This window comes from Netta rufina, assembly GCF_964035555.1.
Source record: "Netta rufina genome assembly, chromosome: 2".
Taxonomy (NCBI): Eukaryota; Metazoa; Chordata; class Aves; order Anseriformes; family Anatidae; genus Netta; species Netta rufina.
In genome coordinates this window covers 20,862,223-20,884,019 of record NC_140124.1, presented here as the reverse complement: position 1 = coordinate 20,884,019, position 21,797 = coordinate 20,862,223, and the positions used below count along the sequence as shown (strand labels likewise).

The 21,797-nt window shown below is 35.7% G+C and overlaps 1 protein-coding gene across 1 annotated transcript; it reads right to left on the bottom strand.

Moving 5' to 3' along the window:
• Positions 1–1,003: 1,003 nt before the first annotated feature.
• On the bottom strand, positions 1,004–21,640 carry NSUN6 (NOP2/Sun RNA methyltransferase 6). The gene is made up of 13 exons (XM_084283265.1): positions 21,557–21,640; positions 21,158–21,324; positions 20,255–20,363; positions 19,351–19,506; positions 17,613–17,692; positions 16,688–16,797; positions 13,892–14,045; positions 12,165–12,246; positions 9,547–9,666; positions 8,486–8,630; positions 6,525–6,673; positions 4,465–4,590; positions 1,004–1,522 (listed from the first exon to the last, which is right to left on the bottom strand). The coding sequence occupies exons 3-13, from the start codon at positions 20,327–20,329 to the stop codon at positions 1,310–1,312; spliced, it is 1,410 nt and encodes a 469-aa protein (XP_084139391.1). The 5' UTR covers positions 20,330–20,363; positions 21,158–21,324; positions 21,557–21,640; the 3' UTR covers positions 1,004–1,309.
• Positions 21,641–21,797: the final 157 nt, after the last annotated feature.

Genomic DNA, 21,797 nt, shown 5'->3' with positions numbered 1-21,797 from the left:
AGAGTTTTATAAATTGTTTTGAATAAATGCAAAAGCACTTCTGACAGTACGAAAGCAAACTAGAAATGTCACTCTTTAATCCAACCAAATAATCGTGTGCAAAATAAGGTATTTTTTTCCAGATAATGCTTTGAAAATCAGTGGGAAAACAGCAACAACAACAAAAAAGCCCACAACAAAACATAGACGTCAGTTTAGGTTTTTGAACCATGCTTATTTTTTCCCTCCGATTTTCGTGCTATTTCCAGCAGTACAAAAGAGAACACTATTCAGACAGAGAACACCTCTGTAACTGAAGCAGAATTTTTCAAATACATACGACACATTTAAGAAATTTAGATTATTAAAACTTTAAGCAGTGTATTAAGTCAGTTCTCATTAGCATGCTTCCCCAGTTTAAATTTTCATATGATTTTAGTCGTTGATGCTTTCTAACCAGTAGAGTTAATATTCTTAGTTGTTTGAAAGGTGATTTGCAACATTTCAGATGATATTATGCATTGTTTTCTGTCTTTTGATATATTTATCACAGCTGTAGCCCCTTCAACTGCAAATGTTTGATTTTAAAATTGTCACTTGTCAGCCAGTCCAATAGGCTGTTTGGGAACCAATACAGTTTATGCATGGGAAGTTTGATGTTGAAACAATATTTATTTACATTCCCAGAGTGAGATGGTTTAATATATTCATGCTGCTATAAAAGACATGCTACAAAGCCTAATCGTATTTTGTGTATATACTATGTGTACAGAGAATCTTGCTTGTATTAAAATAAAAGAGAAATGAGGTTCTAAGTATCAATTTATAAAAGTTATTTGTAAAAATGTTACAGCGTTTCCTGAAGCACTACTTAACAAAGCATTAACAATCAGTAAATCTCCACTGAAACTGCTTTTTTTCCAAAATCCACAGTAATAGTTCCCACCTATTGATGATTGCATTTTCTAAAGGACCTTACCTCCCCAGTTCCCCTCCAAAAAAAAGAAAAAAAAAAAAAAAACACACCCTGTTCCTGCATTTCCTGCACTAGCCAAGCTGCTCGCATGGCGAGAGCCAACAGACTGAAGTGTGATTGAACATGCTTGTCATTCAAGCAGTGACCTGCTGTCTGTCACAGGAAAGCAAACTGACCCCAAATGACCGTGCCCTTCCCCCAGCCCGCAGCCCTTTCCCAGCAGAGCAGCTGGCAGCTTTTCTGGCTGCCACAGCAACCCTGCCGTCAGCCTGTTGGCTTGGCAACGGCGCAGCATCAAGAGCCATACTTCAGCCTCACAGAGGTATTTTTTTTTCAGGTTGTATTGCTGCATGCTTATTTACCATTCCTTTTAATAAATTTTGCAATAAAAAATCCTATGCAGTCCTTATTTGCCAGTGAAATCAAATCATCTTCCTGGGAATCTTGCAAAGCTTTAATATCCATTCCTTGCACAGTTGCAGCAGATGGATCAAATCTCTGCAGCAGCTTCAGCTGATCAAGTGCCAGTCCAGCTCCCCTCATGCCTTCTCCTCCGATATGAGGTTCCTTTGCAAGTGACACAGAAAAGCAAATTACTGCATCAGTGAAAAGTTCCTGGTTTCCTACACGTACTCCTCTAAGGCTATGCAGAGCTGCCTGCCTCTTAATGCGGCCGAGCTAGGTTTGTATCCATCACACTGGGGGAAAAGTTGGAAATCATGCAGCCCTGCTTTTCTTGTCTTAATGTGGCAGCTGTGTGCATGGGTACATGCACCAGACCCACAGACCGCTGAAGAGGTGGTGGTGCAGTCAAGCGCTTTTAGCCCAGTAGTTTAGTCATTAGGGCACTTACAGAGGACAGGTACATACACAGATCCAAATCATTTCATCACCCAAGAGGGAAATCACCTACATCACAAAAAAGCTGTTATCACCAGCCAATATGTCTGAAAGGTTTTAGTTTTTTTTTTTATCTTTCCACTATTAAGTAAGTGTTGAAGCTCTTCTGTATACTAATAGCTTTAAGTTGTCAGAAACAGTGATCCCTTAGTCAGTTACTAACATACTTAGTACCAGTAGTAGAAATAACTGGATTCTTTACCTTATAAACTTCAACTGGAGAGACTGAAAGTGCCACTCCAGAACTCTGCCTAAAGAGGCATCATTTTGGAAGATGATGATGCTGCAGAAAAAAGTTTGAGCTTTGGGTTTTCTTTGTTATGTAATTAGACTAATGGGTAAATGAAAATACTGTAACTACCCCATACGTGTATACATGTATATGACAGAGAAAGAAAGAAAGGAACAACTTTAGTGTTCTTCAATTTAGGAGAGGACATTTAGCATCAAAATCCTAGAAAGGAGCTGTGTTTAAAGTCACAGCCCTCTTCTGATGATGTTTTTTATTTAATAAATATGGTGATTTGTGGAAAAATCTAATTCTTAGCTGGGTAATTCCTCCAGTGCATTAAAGAGAAAAAAAAAAAAAAAAGCCGGAATTGTAATGGCAAAAGAACAAACTCCTTTGTAAATCTAGTCTGGTATAGTCTGTAATGCAGCAGAGAATTTTTGAGCCCTCAGACTTTGCTGACACACGAGCTCACCCAGACAGCACGTGATGCGAGCTAATTGCTTAATCATGTACTGTGTGCTCTAAAGCTGGGCAGCCGAGAGGCTGCAGACTGAGTCTTCTCTTGCTTTCCCTCAATATGATTTCAATGCTTTCCAGGTAAGAGACAAAAGGAGGTACCTGTAGCAAATTGAGAAAAAAATAATACACAAAGGAAGAAAAGAGGTAGTGACTTAAGCAATGAAATTGAAGGATGGAAAGGTAAAAGACTACTGAAAATATTACACAAGGTGAAGTGACTTGCTCGCTCAAAGACCAATTTCTTTTCCTCTACCTTCTCCTTTTCCCTTCCAGTTCAGTTACTGCATTTAAGCTGATACACAATATACCCTGTGTGTAAATCCCTAAGAGGCAGTAAGTCTGCACAAACGATCGGCTGCCATGCAGTAACCTCCACCTATGAGATCAACACCGACGGCTCCATCTCCTGTTTTGCCTTGCACAACATGATTCCAGGACCCATTGCAAAAGTGAGAACACGGGAAACAGTGGACTGGGTGTAAAGCAGGTGTCCACTGAGAGACTACAGAACATGGGAAATAAATGAAGGACCATAAGGTAAGTCAGCCCTAGGCTCTAGCTTCCTGTTCATTGCAAAAGATCACCTTAGTTTACATTACTGGGGATCTGGTTGTAAAATACTATAATCTGTAGGTAAACAAGCCAGTATCTTATTTAAAATACACAATACACAAAAGTTTCATTTTTATATAGATGCCATTTTTTTGTGTGAAAACTCAAGACATACTGCTGGTGAGAGATCAAGTCTATGAAATCAAAATCTTGCATTTAAGTTAAAAGGGCTTGTGTTTTGATTTGTCATTCTATTGAGTATGATTTTCTATCCTGTTAGGTAAAACGTGCAATCTCAGCTGAAACAGATTGAATTGAAAAATACAGAGAAGATGGAAATAGATGGGATGTTTAGAGTTGTACCAACAGGTAGAAGAACCCTGACAAACAAAATGTTTTAATAAAAGCTTCAGTTCTCTTAAATCTTTAGCAGCCTTCTTATAATTTCTCGTGTATCTCTTGCGCATCAGATGCATCTAAACTTCTTAAGACAAGTCATTACAGAAAGTACAAGTTAAACAAGTACCAGATCTAAGCGTTTCCCCAAAGCCATGATTATTAACACTAACCCGCTCCAACATGTCACATCAGCAAAGAAGAAGAGAGCCACATATGGTCTGATGATAAAGTATTTTTGAGGTACTAATAAAAGTGATATATTTTTGAAATGCACGCATCATACATACAAATTCTAGTATCTCCCTATATACTACCTACGTAGACACCTTTATGTTAGACATTGGCTCCAGAAAAGACAAGGTACAGTCTTGGGACACTGAGCCTGAAATAAATTTATTCCCTCATTCTTAAAGTAATACAAAAATGGTTCTCATACATATAAAATCTTCCTTTCTCAAAGTACCCTGTTCTTCCAATTTATTTCCCACTCTTTTTTTTTTTTTTAAAGTCTTCACTACTTCAGAAGCTTCAATAAAAACTTGTTCACCTTTGCTATTAATGTGCAGAAAAACAGAGTAAAATATATTAATATAAAGTAAGAATAGCAAGAGAAATTTTAACCCGTCTGAACTATTTTTTACCCCTCTTGTGTTTTAAATGACTGTTGTACAAATCAAAACAACCATAGTACACAGTGAGAAACTACTTAATGTTCCCTAAGTGAAGCTCAATTAAACATGAATATAGGTTTAGAAGAGTCTCAGAAGTCCCTGCATTATTTCTATCCCGAGCTGTTAGAATTCTCTCCAGTAAAAACGATATTTATTGACAGTAAATACACTGCACAATTTTACAGTGCCAAAACAAGCTCATTGGCTTGTGTGAAGTATGCTGTAAATAGCAGTACCTGTCCCTGAAGCTGGAGACATGGAAAAGTTTCTAGGGCCCATGCAACTTGCTCCTCATTTTCAGAAAGTGTAATCGTACACGTACTATACACTAGAACACCTCCTGGCTTCAGCAATTTCACTGCCTGCAGAGAAAAAACAACAGTTTATATTTAAATGTAAAAAAGCTGCATATTAAGCAACATTAACCAATAAATCAATTAAGCTATATTATTAAAACTTAACGCTTAATTAACTCAAATCTTTCTGTCTAAGATAGACATTAGGATGCTATTTCTTCTCAGGGACTACATTAAAGGATCCCATGGCATAGAATGGCTTTTCTTTCAAAATCAGCATTATAGCTCATGCAGTTTATTAATGCTACTGATATGATTCACCTTGTAAGATTTGTTATTTGTACAGCTCTGCCTATCTCAGACAGTCGCATTCTGTTTTCATTACCTGTTGCCAAGCATCAATATACAGTATTTTTATCAGTGATATTATATGTCAGCTATTTCCACATATTTGGCATGAAGTTATATCTATGCTGCTTTTCAAGCTGTGATTCACTTTGAATACATATAATTCAAATGTAGGCAAGAATCATGGAATCTTGTCCTTCAGCATCAGCCCAACCACTCTCTTACTAGCAAGGGAAGTTGTAATATGGCCTCCCAGCTTTGTACTCCCTCACATATCCCATATAGTACCTTACAGCACCACTGCAGGGAAGTTATATGCAGTGAAGTTGCAAGAGTCCATGCTGCTGCACAGAAAATATTTTAACCTGCTCTGTGACTTATATTCTTCCAACTATTATAAACAGAAATGGATGAAACTGAAAGATTAAAAAAAATAAAAACAAATACAAAAATTTTTATATATGTCTTACACGTATCTTTCCCATGCTTCAATGAATTGACTTTACCCAGTAGCAGATATGATAGAGCTGAAAGACTAATTGAATTATATCTTTACTTAAAGGAGGGATTTTATGAAAGACTGGAGAGCACTGTCTTGTTTTATAAATATTTAAACAGTCATAAATGATTTCAAATTTCCTCCTTCTCTTTTGACTTCATCAGCTATGAAAGAGAGAAAACAAAGCTGACCAAATGGCCTAAGTTCTTTAACTTGTTCTCCACAACACCAGATGCAAGAGGAAAATAAATCCCCAAAGATCTAACATCTTGAAAGAACACCAAGTGATTTGTTTTTTTGGGAATTCCTCAGTCTCTGTAGCTATCAGAAAACAAAGTCTTAGATGATGTTGGGTTTAGTTCTAAAACAGGAAATTCCAAATTTACAGATACATTAAACACTACTTCCTCTAAGAAAAAAAAAAAAAATTTGGAAATCTTTTGGTGTACAGAGAATAGGAAACTGAAAACTAGGTAGATTTCAATTTATGAAAGTTACTCAGATACTTGAGCTTCAAAGGACAGGCTGCACCCTAAGAGACATCTGCAGAAGAACAAGCGTTCTGGGAACTACTGGTCCCCAAGGACTATGATAGCACAAGATCTCCTGGGAAATCAGGCAAGATGCATAAGCTTCAGTATTCTTCAAACAAGTTTAGGGATAAGCTAAAAACTGCTGATGACTTTGTGACAGAAAAAATTTTAGTTGGGAAAGCAAAGAAAGAAGAAAAGCTTAGCAAAGATATCCTCCGATAAAGAAGAAATGTCAGTACTTAAAGCTTTGCAGTATTATATTATAGCAAATAAGAATAGAATCTAAAAGCAGCTAAGAACTGCAACTAGGAATGAAAGAAAGTGGACCTAGAAAAGGGCAAAGAATGAACATGAAACTTATATTCAGAAAGAGGGACATACAAAGAGGGAATGGCAAATAGTTTCATGGATTTTTTCATGGAACTCTGGCAATCCATTTGCCTTGAATAGAAAGAACTTTGAAATTTTTGGCTCCGGACAATTACATCCCAACACCTAACCCCTGAAAATATAGGGAAGATGAGGCATCATTTGGGGGGGGGGAGGGAGGGGAAATAAGTTTTACCCTGCAAAACTATTGATGTTCAATTTAATTTAGCTACTCAATGATTAATACGTACCACAGTGAAAAGCTTGCGCTGCAGTGGCTGATAAGACATCACTTCCTTTAAAGTTGAGGAATAAGACATGGTTGGTCTCTGCCCCATCCCACTACATGGAGCATCAAGAAGAATCCGATCAAATGACTCTGGTAAGAACGGAGGTCCTTCTGTGAAAACAGCAATGTAAAATGTGGTTGTCTTTCCTTGAGATTTCACTACAGATAATGACAAGCTGTTAGTGCTTGCTTGACATAAAACATTTAAGTGCTATAGATGGTTTCTGCAAAAGTGATTGCAGTTAGAGACAAGCATCAGCACTGCCTGTGGTAGATTTCATCTCACAGAATTTTTAGCATTTTGGGAGCTCAAACAATACACGATCGCTTTAGACAGCAATATTTTTCAACTTTAATATTTTGAAAGTAAAATGTAAAAATCAAATCTGTTGAAATACGATTGGTCAGAGGTGCTAGGTAACCAGCTGTACATACAGGTTGTTATGAACCACAGACAGCTCATAACTGAATTAAAAAGTGTGTGAATCTTCAGTGAGAGAAACCTTACGACTATTTAACTATTAAGACTGCCTGAAGTAACATAATTGGACTATCTAGATAATAACTGTGATGCATATAGAACATAAAGAGCTTCATAATAATGTGAAATATTACAAGTTCTAATGTAATACACATGCTTCCTCCACAGCAGAACAATTTAATAAACAGTGATTGTGAAGACAAGAACTAATTTTGAATACTGCCTGTACAGATAAGGGAATATGCAACTTCTAGATGCAGAACCTATCCTTTCAACTTTCCAAATCCCACTGGCTCAACAGCCCAAAAGTTTCTGTTGTCTTAGTGCTGGAAAAACTTTTCAGCTCAGGATTACCAAAACAGAAGTCTAGGCTCCATATGTGTATCTGTGAGTAACCAACAAGGAAGAGTTTTGCCTCCTTTTCTCCTTCTGTCCCTCAGATATGCAAGCTAGGTCACAAGTGAAAACCAGTGGGTGACTTCACACTACTGCTGCCTAGCTTGTTCCAGCACTGCAGAAATGAGTCTATTTTGGCACTACCAATTTATCTACCTCTGATTCATTACTACAACATTCAAAATATGTCATAATTGCAGGGCTGTACAGAAAAGCTTTCATGATCTCTCAGTATTATAGCTAGCTCTTGTTCATCTGTGTAAGTGCTACAAACCACCTACAATATTTTATGCTCATAGATGATTAAGAAAAATACCTTTAAGAACAAACTAGAAGGACAAGGAAGGTGAATTATGCAACCTGATCCCTACTTAGGCTAACCAGTGACTGGGATGAGATAGAGTGAGAAAGAACAGCATACTTTGCACAACAAACTAAAAATAATCTAGACAGCAGATACTGTTCAAATCATTTCATCATGGGAACAGAACCAGTATCATAAATATGGTACCACAGAAAAGCAAATGAAATGAACTCAAAATAATACACTGTGCTTCTATAGAACTTTCCCGTAAACAGCTGAACAAACATTAATGAGCTAAACATTGCAATACACCCGGGAGCTAGGTATTAATAACCCCATTTTACAGATGAGGCTTCTGAGGCAGGAAAACCAAACAATTCTGCAGAAGTAATTTATTTCTCAGGCTAAGCCAAACAATTCAGAGTATGGGGTTAAACATCTTCATGAAAGAAGGTTTAAAGCTTCATCAATCTTTGATAGTATCTGGAATGCATTTCTTTTGAGCATATTAGGTTATGATAAGGACAGTTAGTCTGAGCTTTGTATTTACTTTATGGAGAAGCTGATAATCACAACAGAGTAGAAAATAATAGGACATCCACAGTGCCGAAGCAACCTAGCTATCTGCCAAGATTTCAAAACTTGTGGACTCGTGGCAGGTTTAATACTATTGATTAAAAAAAAAAAAAAAAAGATTATTACTTATTCTAAATACTACTACTACCCAAGTTGTTTACTTTACCTTGTTCATCCTCTCTCTTCTCAACTGAAAGTGCCTTTGTTCCATCATAGCAAAATGCCTTAATACAATTCAACTGCAGTAATTCAGCGTTCTGCTTAATTTTTTTGACCTTGTTAGCTATCTTGTCCATTGCTATTACTTCACCCTGAAAAAAAAGTTTTTTTTAAAATCAAAAACATAGTGATTAAGTGGATGTGCAATTCCTGATTTTTTTTCCCTTTCAAGCAATGTAATGAATGAAGCTTATTTTTCCCTAAATAATGTTATTATTCTTAAATCTACACGCCAGTAGTCCTCGTTCTCCAAAGCCAAATCAGTAGTCCTCGTTCTTGTGAGCCAAATCACCCCTTGTACAAGCACTCGATGACCTGGTGCCACTGCTTCTTCCCTATCACCATTCAACATACTGCACATGCACATTAACATCTGATGGTGCTTGAAAGTTGTTACGTCTGTTGCTAAAACAGTGGATTTACTGCACATGTGCTGTACTGTGGATATACAGAGATAATTCCCTCTCTTTAGAGTCTCTCAGGAACAAGAACACAGACTGAAACAGGTCTTCCCCATCTGGCCCATTCCAGCCACTACTGGAACTATTTCCTGAAAGACATCTGGATAAAATGGTCTGGGCTTTAGACAGTGTTTTCTATACTGTTTTCCAATTCCTATTTTAAAGCTGTACACTCTTTCAGCACACAGCAGTAAGCCACAATTTCCAAACATCATCAGTTTCATGAATCCAGCATATTCCTGAGTTGCATTCAAGGAAAGCAAATTTTTCCATTATAAATAAGTCTCTAACATTCAAAAAGTGACCTGTTGAAATGTCTGATTTCAATTTGCAGCAAATAAAGTTTTAAATGGGACAATGAGTATTTGTTAGTTTGTGCCCATTTCAGTAATAAACAAAATACACTGGTAAGCAGAATGTTCAAATATTAGCTTGCTGTTCTAAGTTATCTGTGCATTCTCACAGAGGTAAGTGAAGTACACTATTAAAACGAAAAATGGTCAGACTTTCTTTATTGAGACAGAAAATGCCTAATGACTCCTCTTACCTGATCATGCATTAATGTTGCGAGATGGGTTGTTTTTCCTCCAGGTGCAGCACACATGTCCAAAATTCTCTCTCCTGGTTGAGGGTTTAAAACATGGCTCACAACCACTGAAGGCAAGTTCTATCAAAAACAAAAATGGGACCATTTAGATCTTATGGTCTGTACCAAAACCTGTATTAAGAAATGATGAATATGTTTAAAAAAGTAATTAATCTGTGAAGATACTTAAGATATTGCTGTCAGTTCCTTAAGAGAAAATTAAATATTGTGATTTTTGTATAAAAGAAACAATAGATGTCTGAAATCACCAGTGGCTTTTTTTTTTTTATATATTTTTATTTAAAGCTGCATCCAAGAGTATCCATGACTGAAATTTAAATATTCATGACTAGGGAGACACCACTGCTAAAAACAAAGATAAAACAAACTGATACTACTGCAGACATAGAGTGGCTTTGCATATTACAAGTATTTTATGTTAACCTGGTATATTGGAACATTTACTCCATGAATATATTGGTGTAGTTTAGTATCAAGCAACCAGATTAACAGGCAGGAGTTTAAACTTGATCAATTAAGGTACTGAGAAACTGTGCTACTAATTGTATTAACTGAACAGATACACTGAAGAGAAGTAATATGCAGTGTGAACAAATAAAAAAATGCATTGTACAAAATAAGGAAATACTTCAAAAATTATTTTATAATATGGTTGAACACAAAGGTACAAGGTACATCTTTTAAGGATGACCTTACTACATGTTCTCTTTGCTTAGCAAATTTTCAAGCTCCATGCCACAGCATTCAAGAAAATGAACAATAATTAATTCTATCATACACTATCATACATGGGCCTTCATCTCACACACTGCAAATTCCTGTCAGACAAGCCAGTCTCAAAGGGTTGTGATCAGTGGCAACAAGTCCAGATGGACAGTCAATAGTGGTGTACCCCAGTGGCCAACACTGGGGCCAATGCCATCTAACCTCTTCAGTAGGGACATGGGTGATGGAACAGAGTGCACTCTAAGCTAATTTGCAGAGGATAAAAAATTGGGAAGAGTAGTTAATAAACTGGAAGGTTATGTTGTCTTCCAGCATAACCCTTCCAGAGGTCCCTTGGAAGATTAATGGACTAACAGGAACCTCATAAAGCTCAACAAACATGAATGCTAAATCCTGCACCTGGGAAGGAATAACCCCATGCACCAGCACAGGCTGGAGTCTGACTGGAAGGCAGCTTTGCAGAGATGGCCTTGGGGATGCTGGTGGACAAGAATTTGAATATGATCCAGGAACACGCCTTCCTGGCAAAGAAGGCTGACAGCCTCCAGGGCTCTGTTAGGAAAAGCATTGCCAGCAGTTCAAGGGAGGTGATCCTTCCCCTCTACTCAGCACGGGTGAAGCATATCTGGAGTGCTGTGTCCCCAGTACATGGATATACTGGGGTAGGTCCACCTAAGGGCCACAAAAATACTTAAGGGATTGGAGAACCCGGCATGAAAGGAGAGGCTGAGAGAGCTGAGACTGTTTAGCATGTTGTCTAAAAACCTTGCCACGTAAACCCACTACATATGTAGAAGTCTCAGGGGGATCTTATCCATATGTATATAAATAACAGTTGGAAGAAAGTAAAGAAGATCAAGCCAGACTGTTCTCTGTGTTATCCAGTGACAGGACATGAGGCAATGAGCACAAATTGAAGTACAGGAAATTCCATTTAAAAACAAGAAAAAGTATTTTATTTATTTATTTTTAACTGTGAGTGTGATCAAACACTGAAACAGGTTGCCCAGAAAGTCTTCATCCTTGGAGGCATTCAAACCTAACTGACTGTGGCCATGATATGACCATGATATGTGGATTTATTTGACATAGAATTTACATTTGCTTTATGGATTGGAACCACTTCTTTGAGGGCTGGATGGCTTGCTTTTTCTTTTTTTTTTTTAACCCAAGGAACGTTCATACTTACAGTAAAAAAAAAAAAACACAACAATTATTGGCATAGCCTCAGACATCTACTTGAAGTGTTCTTTTTATTATTATTATTATTTCAACAAACTGAAATTAAGAAATTTACCTGATCTAAGAAAACTAGAAAGTTCCATGATTTCATCGTCCTACATTTCAACATAGCACAGGTGGCCCATTGTCATGTTTGCATATTTTAATCAGATTTGTTGTGGGTGGGAAAAGTAGCATTAAAGCTGCAAAAGAAAAAGCTGTCTTGAATGAAGTTCAAGTTCTCTTAAGCTTAAAGTCAATGGAATATTTGGAGATTTTCCTCATTATCTACAGAATGATGTACCCTGAAAGAAGCTCGTATTTTGTAGTTCATAAGCCAATTCCAAAAAGCTAAAAGTTCTGTGGAATATCTGTGCAAAAAGAATTTTTGCTTTTTAAACTATCTCTTAAGTCACTTTGAAGTCCCTTCTAATATCTCAGAATCAGTGTGGTTAAACTAGCTTCATGTAGATACTACGTTCATTTTCAGTGCTTTGTTTTCTTTCAAGCCAAATAGTGAATTAGGTTCCATAATACATAATCAATGGGTTATTAGAGGATATTCATTATTCTGTGAATAGTAGAGATTTTTATTTTTGTTAAAAACATACCTGTAAAAACAAATGACTAGGGAGCACATTGTCAAAGGACGGACTGAGGTAGACTGGCTCTATCATTCTGATGCCCATTCCACTGAAAAGCATGAAACAAATTGTTTCAAGAACTCAGATTTATCATTTTAACAGTATTAAATTAAAATCATTGTGCTTATTACAGAAATTTGAAAGAAAATCTTGCAAAAATAAAAGCGTTTATAAACTGACTAAGAAACATACTTTTATAATTTAGCAATCTGATATTCTTTAAGATGACATCATTAAGTTGGGTAAACTGTAACACAAAATCTACTACATTATAAAGTGGAATGATATGTAAAAAATTGCATAAGGAAAAGTTACGTGCTTTATACATAAGACAAATGGATATCTAATCCAAGCCTTGACAATACAAGAAAATGCAGAAAAACAGATTAAAATATGTTAATTTCAATCCATAACTGCTTTTGGCTAGCCAGGTATGCATTAGGGCACTAGCACTTAAATCTTCCTCTGTTTTTCTAGACTGAGATTTCATTCAAATAACTACAGAAAATCTTTTTCAAAACACTTATTTACCTGCAAAACAAAGGTTTAAACTTAGAAGCAAACAGAAGTTTCAAATACGGATGAAGTTATGACATAACTTTGTTATGTTAGGATAGGTTTACAAGAGAGTGGACGACAATAAAAAGAAAATCACAAAACACACAAAACTGAGTCTGAAAACAATAATGTTCTGAAGATAAAAAGAATATTATTTTGTATATGCACTGCACAGTCCTACAACAAGGAGGAAGGATATGAGGAAGCAAACTCGCAGACTACAGATTTTACATACTGCCAGTCTATGTCAACAATGCCACAAGAATATAATACATTTACTACATTTAAGCTCTAATACACCAAAAATCCCCTAACAGTGTGATCTTTGTTACTATATCTTTTGCAGTTTGTTCTTATGATGTAAAGCTTCAGTCATCAGTTTGATGTCACACTCTTCATACACTGCTTTTTGTACACATTTTAGACAACAGAAGAAGAACAAGCCATATGCTTTGGATACAAAACAGAGAAGCAAGTAATCCTTAATTAGATAACTACCGTGGCAGATGCTGTTATATTTTTAAAGATATATGACCTGCTCCCTTCACCCTCCAAAAAAAAAAAAAACCAAAAAAAAAACAACTTGCAAATATTTTTAGGAGATAGAGAAATGGGCAAGGCTACAGCTCTGTTCCATCCAAATAAGAGAAGAATTTACCAAAATATAATTTTACCAGATTGTTCTGTACTAACATTTTTTCGTTCTATATTAATATCTGTTCTATATTAATGAAGTCATATGCTAAGCAAATTTTGAAAAGCACTCCATTTACTTCCTCCTGTCTTTCAAGTAAATTGGTATCTGGATTCCATTACGCAACTAAATGTGTTATCTGCTAATATTGACTGTAGAATTTTAATCATAATTTGGATTTCCTTCGCATGCTGCCACACAGAGTCATTGTATTGCTACCACCTTAGCTGTGAAGTGACAAGACAGCAGAAGGGACAACACTATTATATTCTCAAAAGCTAATGCTTCCCCCAAAATAGTGAAATACCTACCTGCCACACAGGTCTCAGTCAAAGCCAACTTTGACTTTCATACAGGGTACAGAACATTTTTAAATGCCTTCTCATCTTCTCCCTTCCCTTGGAAAAGCTGTAGGTAAAGATTGCAGTTACTAAGCACTTACTTCATTGGGCCATGTGAGCTGAAGATTTCACTGCGACTCAGTTCTGAAATCCCATTTCCAAGGAAAACCTTGACTCCTTCAAATTCTTTGGCTCCTCTTTTACATTTCCCTTCAATATCCGAATATACTGAGACCAAATCTCCAGCTTTCATAACTGAGAAAGAAATTTTGAGATTAATCTTATACTTGACAAGACAGTAGTGACCAAATATTTTAGGATTTTCAGTAGATTACTTCAACTCCTATATCACAGCATAATTTAGATTTTCTTAGTGTAATAAAAAACAAAACAAAACAAAACAAAAAACACTAACTGACATCAGGCTTGAAAGTGTACGTGGTGAATAGCTATCAACTAGCTAGAGGTATTGAGAGCCACTAGATTACAAATCAGACAGCTTGACTTGTTTCTTAGAGGCTAGACAAACCTTCACTTTATTTTTGTCACCACATGGTCACCCAGGAGTTTTAAGCATGCTCTTCAGGATTCAGTCTTCTGTGTACTCCAGGCACAGAAGTACTTCAAACCACACTGGCTCATACCCAGAGAGACAATTATTTCACAAAGGCAGTAATACTAAATTTGTCTAATGAACTTCCAGTAGCTATGTAGAACATAACTACAGCTGCTTATCCCCAACAGTTGCTTTAATACACAAGATTATATATTCCTGTTAACATAAATTTTCCACTTTGGCTCTCTTTCCTCTACAGCAACTGCTGTTCTCAGTAATCCTATAAAAGTTTTACTTCTCCAATTAAAAGATTTTAGGTATACAAAAAACTCCAGGTCTAGGGACTTAAATGAGCTTTCTGAGCTGGAATAAAAAAATAGATGGGAAAGGGGGGTGGTTTAGGTGATTTTGTAGAATAGTGAGAAAGCTCTATGCTTGGGTAAAAACATGCTTAAAAATAAAGGTCACCACTAACTGCAATAAACAATTTTCTGAAATGACACTTCTAAGGTAGCTGACTGGCTGGTGAAACCAGAAGATACAACAATTCGGCTTCCCAAGAATTCTGTGAGTTGCATTTGGGAATCTTTTCTTCTACTTTTCAAGTAGCCTTCTGAATTTTTAAATGGTAGTATCTGCTGGATGGCCACTGAACATTCCTTTGTGTGTGTGTGTTTATGCGTAGCTTCCTTTTATGCATGACACAAAACATTATGTGAAATGTGTAACAGTAACTTTTGTTACTGTCTGTTTAATTTTCACAGAACAAAAATTTGCAGCAATTTAACCCATCCAACAAGCACAGTATTTACCTTTTTTTTTTTCAGTATTCAAGCAAAAAGGATTTTAATTCACTCTCTGTTGATAATTGCCCTTTCTGTTAACTTGGGTAGCTTATACTGGTACTTCACAAACATGAAACTTAGAATTTGTACAGTTAAATTAAACTCTCCTTCCCTTTCCCCCCTTGATAATTAGTTTATTCTCATTTGGGTTGCTAGTTCAGTGATTAAATGTCTGTTCTTGCTGTATTCTGTTTTCCCTAGTTAAAACTATCTGTGCTTAATATGGCCTTATTATATTTGGCCTGCAGGAGCATGCATTTTATTTTCAAATCTGCAGTTCTCCTGAAGTGTTGCTAAAGTTTTAGTTATAATATCGTTTATTTTCTTTGAATTTGATGTTTTATGCAAAACTACATGCAGCAATTATGATAAATCACTACTGACTCGAAGAAGGATTTTAATATTTATGAAGTTGTCAAAATAAGCATTTTCAACAACTGCTACACAAATATGCTTATTTCTTTAGCAAGTCCTAGATTAACAAACATTCCTGTTCAGTGAACTGGACTTACGCACATGCTTAAAACTTCTTGAATGTGTTCTTTGGCAAAAGAATTAAGTTAAGTGGATAGAAAAAGGCTTTCCTGAATCACTTTGTTTAATAATAAAGACTATGATCATCAGTACATCTCATCACAATAGAATAATGAGGTGAATCATTCAAAATTATACTAGTTTCACATAAAGTTAATTTGACCTTTAAATAAAAAATAAATAGGCTTGTCTAACAGGCATTGATAGATGGAAAAACACAAATTTCTATTTCTTAAGAACCTGGCATTACAATTGAAGGTTTTTTTCATCTAGAAGTTTCTACTAGATCTCCTAGATCTCTCAAATCAAAAGAGATGAATGGTAAGAAAAAAATTACCAATGGAAAAAAACATCAATTTTTGTAACTTGGAATATGAGAGGATCATAAAGGCAAATGCCTTCATGGCTTCATGAAGAGAGAACACATCTTCAAGTACTGTTTACTAAATTATCACCTTACATTCACCTACCATCCAGATGCATCGGTTGTGGAAATATTTTTAATTTTTTTTTCCACAACATTGGAAAGCATCACTAGTAAAAAAAACACAAACAAAACAAACAAAAAAAAGCCAGCCAGGTTTTACTTTAAACATGACTTAAATAAATATAAGAAATTTAAATTTTATAAAAAATATAATTTTTTAAATAAATATAAGAAACTGAAATCTTTGAGAACTAATACTTCAGCTAGGAATTATGTATTGTAAAGAACTTGTAACAATGCAAGTGAGAAATAATTACATATAATTTATTGTAAGTATAGCACAACAATACTGAAATTTTCTAGCAAAAGCTAAATAAACTTAAAATGTGTATTTACACTATAATACAACTATAAGATTCATTTCAACTGTGAATAGAAGAAAAAAAAGAATGGCACTATTTATCTGAAATTCATCAGGGTGATATTTTTTCCTTCCTATTTAAATCTTAACTAGATGTATTTAGAGATCTCTTACATTTTGAGGTAGATATGATTCCAGGAACATAAACATGTGCTCCTCGAAGTACTGCGTACCCACACTGTGCTCCAACAATGACTTCAGATTCATGTTTTTTTAAATCCTGCCTGAAAACAAGATATAGTTAAGTCAAAAAAAAACAAAATACTGAAATACATATATATCTCCCTCGAATAATCTATGTGGTTCATAACTTTTTTGTGTGTCAGTTACATATTTTTTCTTCTATATTATCATGTATTCAATGTAAATGTTTCATTTTACTTCCAAGAGGTAAACTGAAGTATGTTAGTTTTCACAAAGGAAATACTTTAAATAAAATGTTCATCAATTAATTCAATAAAATGATAAAAAAAACTCCGAGGGGCAAACAGAGATGCAACAAGGGAAATACTCCAATATAGCTTAAGAAAGAAGAATGAATAGTCATTTTGTAGGGGATAAAACTTATTCAAGAGTCCTCTCAGCATTATTGATTCCAGTCTCCCTACCCCTTGCTCTGGAGTTGATCCCGGGGGAAGAAAACACTGCATTAAGCTATTTGTTTATAACAAACAAACTTTCTATTCTAAAACTATATCCAGTAATTCTCTACATCCTTCCTGTCGTCTCACCCCCCCCCCCCCCCCAAAAAAAAAAAAGTTTTATTCTTTACTCTGCCACCTACCTGGCTTTCCAGAGAGGATGCAGTTATGTTATATTTTCCCTATAAAAACTTTATCTCATAAGGAAAAAAACGTCTCTATGCTTTCTTTTAAGGACTAAAACTCTCACCCAATTTGACTGTCCAATAGGTCTTAATATAAAAGAAGTTTTATTTGTAGCAAATTAGTTAACTGTTTAACAAGAAATACGTAAATACGTGGGTATATGTAAAGTATATATTGTGACATTTTACAGTTAAAGACTGAAAATTTCAAACCTGGGTCCAATGGCAGGAATTAATAAGATGTCCTGGAGTTCTGGGTGCTCAAGAACTGGAACACATATTCCTTTAAATTGCTGTTAAAATTAAAAAAAAAATAAATTAAAAAAAAAACACATACACTTGTTAAGAATGAAATGTAGTACTGAAGTAGTTAAGTAGACTGAAAACTATTTTTCCACCCAGAATTTAAAGCTGTAGAGTACAAAAAAAAATTAGTGAAAACAGTTGAGAGAGATTGGGAAATGCTATGTTGGAAGGGACACTCCATAATAAAAACACCAAATAATGAACAAATAGAGAAGTATCAAGGCTGTAAAGGGATTCACTGAGAGAACTGACTTCAGGGACTGGGGTGGTGTCCTGACACTCATAACCCTACCACTGGTTTTTACTCTCTTGTGGAGGAAAGTTGTGTCATGTTATCACCAGGTCACAATAACACCACCAGGGAAACTTGGGTCTAATCTGTGTTATTATTTTGATGCTATTAATTATAAATTACAGTAAAAATCAACTTCTGTATTTTCTGTTGTACTACACATGCCATGCTAGAACACGTTTTATTTATTTTAACAATGTAACTTTGATTGGATACTGAGAGCTGAGCTGTGTGTATAGTTGCAAAATAAAAAATGAGAGGTTGCCAATTTAAAACTACTCCTGGACTTTAAAAGGAGGATGTCTCCTTGTGTAAGGCTTTTGAAATACAAGCCCAAAACACGCAAAACCATAAATTAGTTTGCATCTGATAAATAACTATTTTCTCTTAAGAAAGAATACAATCAATGCGCACAATTTTATTAATAACTGTTGTGCCATTTCCCTTTCTAATATAACCATAATTGAAAATATAAAAAGTTTACAAAAAGCCTTTTTTTTTAAATTCAGCTTTCAGCAAAGCATGTTCCCTCAAAGTAAAATATCAATTTCCAGATTTCTAAAATCAAGCTAAAATTAGCATAACTCGTTACCATTCTAGCCAACAGAATACTGTCAACTGCCTCTGCATCACAGAAACATCTTGGCTCCTGTCATCCAATAGCTCCCCATACACCCACTAGCATTAATAATTTACTCAAATAACTGGATCTTTTTAAGACAGAGTAAAGACCTAGGATAGCGTTTCCAAATAATCTGCTTCTTAAACATTATTGCTTACATATTATCACATAAAGAAACGTTTAATTAAGTAGAAATGAAAAACATGTAAAGATTAAAAAACAGGAAAAAAATCATGGCAGCTGCTGGGCATCACTCTAGCAAGATTCTTCAACATGTAGATTGTCTCAATTTCTTAAACAGTTTGTGCAGGGAAACATTCATCCAATCTCCTTTAATCTTTATTAAAAATAAGTTCTAAACATGCTAGTTTAGACACAGTATATTGAACTACAGTTTTCAACTGTTTCTAACATCTTCTCTAGAATTAGATGTTTATTACGTAAGTATTCCAATCCTATCTAAAGTCTGTATCTGCCATCTACAAAAAGACTTGGTTGTCTTTTTCCTTCTCGTCTTGCTTTTTGTGGATGTATTAGCTGCTGAATCCTGCTAGACAATGAATTTTCATTTAACATTTAATGCTGACAGGAAATCAATATGACTGCATAATGTTAATAGCTGTCGACACGTATTAAGTTAAGGAATAGTTTCCAGTAATGAAAAGCTCTCTTAATCAGGCAAAAGATGAAAAATCTTGTTATTTTTGCTGTAACAAAGAAATTGCACAAACCTTTTGGATCTCTTCAAACAGCATTTTTTTCATGTGTTTCACTGAGGACAAGTGGGTGTTGACTCTAACAGTTGTGAAAGCTGGTGGATGAGATAGATGACTTAACAGAGATTGATATTTACTCTCTGCTTCCTTTGCACCTAAAGCAGTTGTAAGCTAAGAGGGAAAGAAGAAAAATTTTAAAAGTATTAACAAGATTCACCCAGCAGCTAGCCTCTTGCTCTGTAAAAACAACATAAAATAAACATTAGGTAGAAATGTAAGAGCAATGGTTGTGTGGTTTGCAGTAGTGAGGAATGTCTATGCAACAGAGGTCTAATCCCAGAAATAACCTCATAGATTTCTTGAAAAGGACTTGTTCAAAAATGGTCTTATTAGCAAGATGATTCCAAAAAGGCTGCAGCAAATACCAAAGGCAACTGCTAATGAGCTTTGTGATACTGAAGAAAGAATACGCCAGAGATGGACAACCAGATTCAAAATTATCAATTGATAACTCTTAAACCGATATAAAAAACATCATGTTTGTGTCCCTTGACATTAGTAATTCATAACTTGTCTATAGTATTTTTGATTTTGGGCAAGACTGGGGCAAGAAAGCTTTTCTCCTTAATATTATGGATTAATATGTGGTTAATTTCCATTGTGACCATTCTTCAGCAGGATCCAAAACTGAAGCTTCAGATTTACTGTTTAGTTTAAATATTTCATGTCACTTTGACCCACCAGTCCTAAAGAATAATTTTATATTCTAAACTGAACTACATTTAAAAATCTGTGACTAATATGAAGATAATACCTTGTTGTAAGGCATTAGTCAAACAAAATATTAAATTGAAGGAATGTTAACAGTGTTCAATGTGTATATTTGCTGATGAATAGTAGCAGCATCTGTTTCACATACCTCATTATTTCTGAATACTTTGGTGAGATATTCTTCAACTTCACAATGGAAAGATATTTTGGGGAAAAAAGACATCTTCCTTCAGTGTTTAAATTCTCCTGGCAGAGATCTGAAATAAGCAACATATTTTCTTAGCAGTTTTTATCAGAATCTCTAAGTTTACAAATGTAATGTAAAACGTATGTAACAAAGTAAGCTGCACTACCCTTCTGATTCTTCTGTTCAGACAATGCAATTTTACTTTTTTGAGTAAAATAGGTATCAATCAGATTATGACTGTAATGTTATTGTTAATTAGATTTCAGCACAGGTTAAGTAAAGGGTTTAGCATTTGCAGTGTAGAACACACTCATTGCAATGACGTTACCAGTTTCCTTGTCATACCCTTTTCAGCCCTACCTTCTAAGGTAGGGCTGAAAAGGGTATGACAAGGAATGAAAAGGGTATGACAAGGAATACTTTCCAGTATCACTGTCTGAAACCTGAATGTGTCACCACCTCTAAATACTGTCCTATTACTCCTCCTTATGGCAACTTGCCATCTACTCTGAGGATTCACTCACAAGGGCTCCTCATAGAATTCAGCTTTGACTTCTGAGTCCCAACTTTGAAACTTTTATCCTATTACATCATCATATCTACTCTTTTTTAGAGTATCTTCTATTTTTTCCCTGTCAGATTTCTGTTCTCAAGCTGAACTTTTTAGGCTTCCTCCATAGTCCAAATGATTCAAATTTCATAACCGGCAACATGCACATGACTAGGGACAAAGATTTTTTTCCATATAGACTTCAAAAATTACAAAAGCGCTGTAAGTCACAGTTCTCTGTATTTACAGTATGTATTTAATTCAGAGGAGGACTAGTGAAGAATTAATGCAACAGAAGATCTGCTGAACCTTACCAGAAAATCTTCAAGCTGTCTGGTGAATGTTTACATAGTTAGCAGATACAGGATGTTTCTAGATGCTGCTTTAATTCCTTCTGCAAAGTCCAACTATTAAGTCCCTATTGTAGCTCAGCCTCAAGGCACCTTTTACTTCCTTACAGTTTTTCTCTGCGGTAATAAATCTGTGTAGTAAAAAACAAAACTGTGCAATAAAAAAACAAAACAAAACCACTGTGTAATTAAACACAGCTATCTTCCCAAAATTGTGTCTGCCCATCCCTTCGTGGTTTGTATTTTTACAGATTGCACGCGTTTTAGTCTGAAATGAAAATACCTACGAATTCAGTAGTTTATTTAAAACTGTTTAAATGGCATGAAAGCCCACACACTCAGTGAGGTTCATTCTGTCCGTACCAAAGCAATGTGGGTATGCCATCCTCCTAAACCGCTCGGGGCTGGATTCGGAGCCCCGGGGGTCCCGAATGAGGCTCAGGCTCCACGTTTTTCCCCCCAGGAGGACAAACCCGGGCTGGTTTGGGGAAGCAGGGCCCGGGCTCCCTCCCTGAGCCCCCCCGTTGCTAAGGGAGGGACCCGGAGGGCCCCGCGCCCCCTCCTCAGGCCCTTCCCGCTCCCCCCCGGCCCCCACCTGCCGCCG

What these genes read in the sequence shown, in the direction of transcription:
- NSUN6 (XM_084283265.1), bottom strand. Translation starts at nt 20,329, where the DNA reads ATGTCTTTTTTCCCCAAAATATCTTTCCATTGTGAAGTTGAAGAATAT. An exon ending in ATTCCTGCCATTGGACCCAG is followed by an intron (nt 16,798 to 17,612) that starts GTTTGAAATTTT and finishes TCTTGTTTTCAG; the next exon opens with GCAGGATTTAAAAAAACATG. An exon ending in AATCATATCTACCTCAAAAT is followed by an intron (nt 14,046 to 16,687) that starts GTAAGAGATCTC and finishes TTTCTTTCTCAG; the next exon opens with TTATGAAAGCTGGAGATTTG.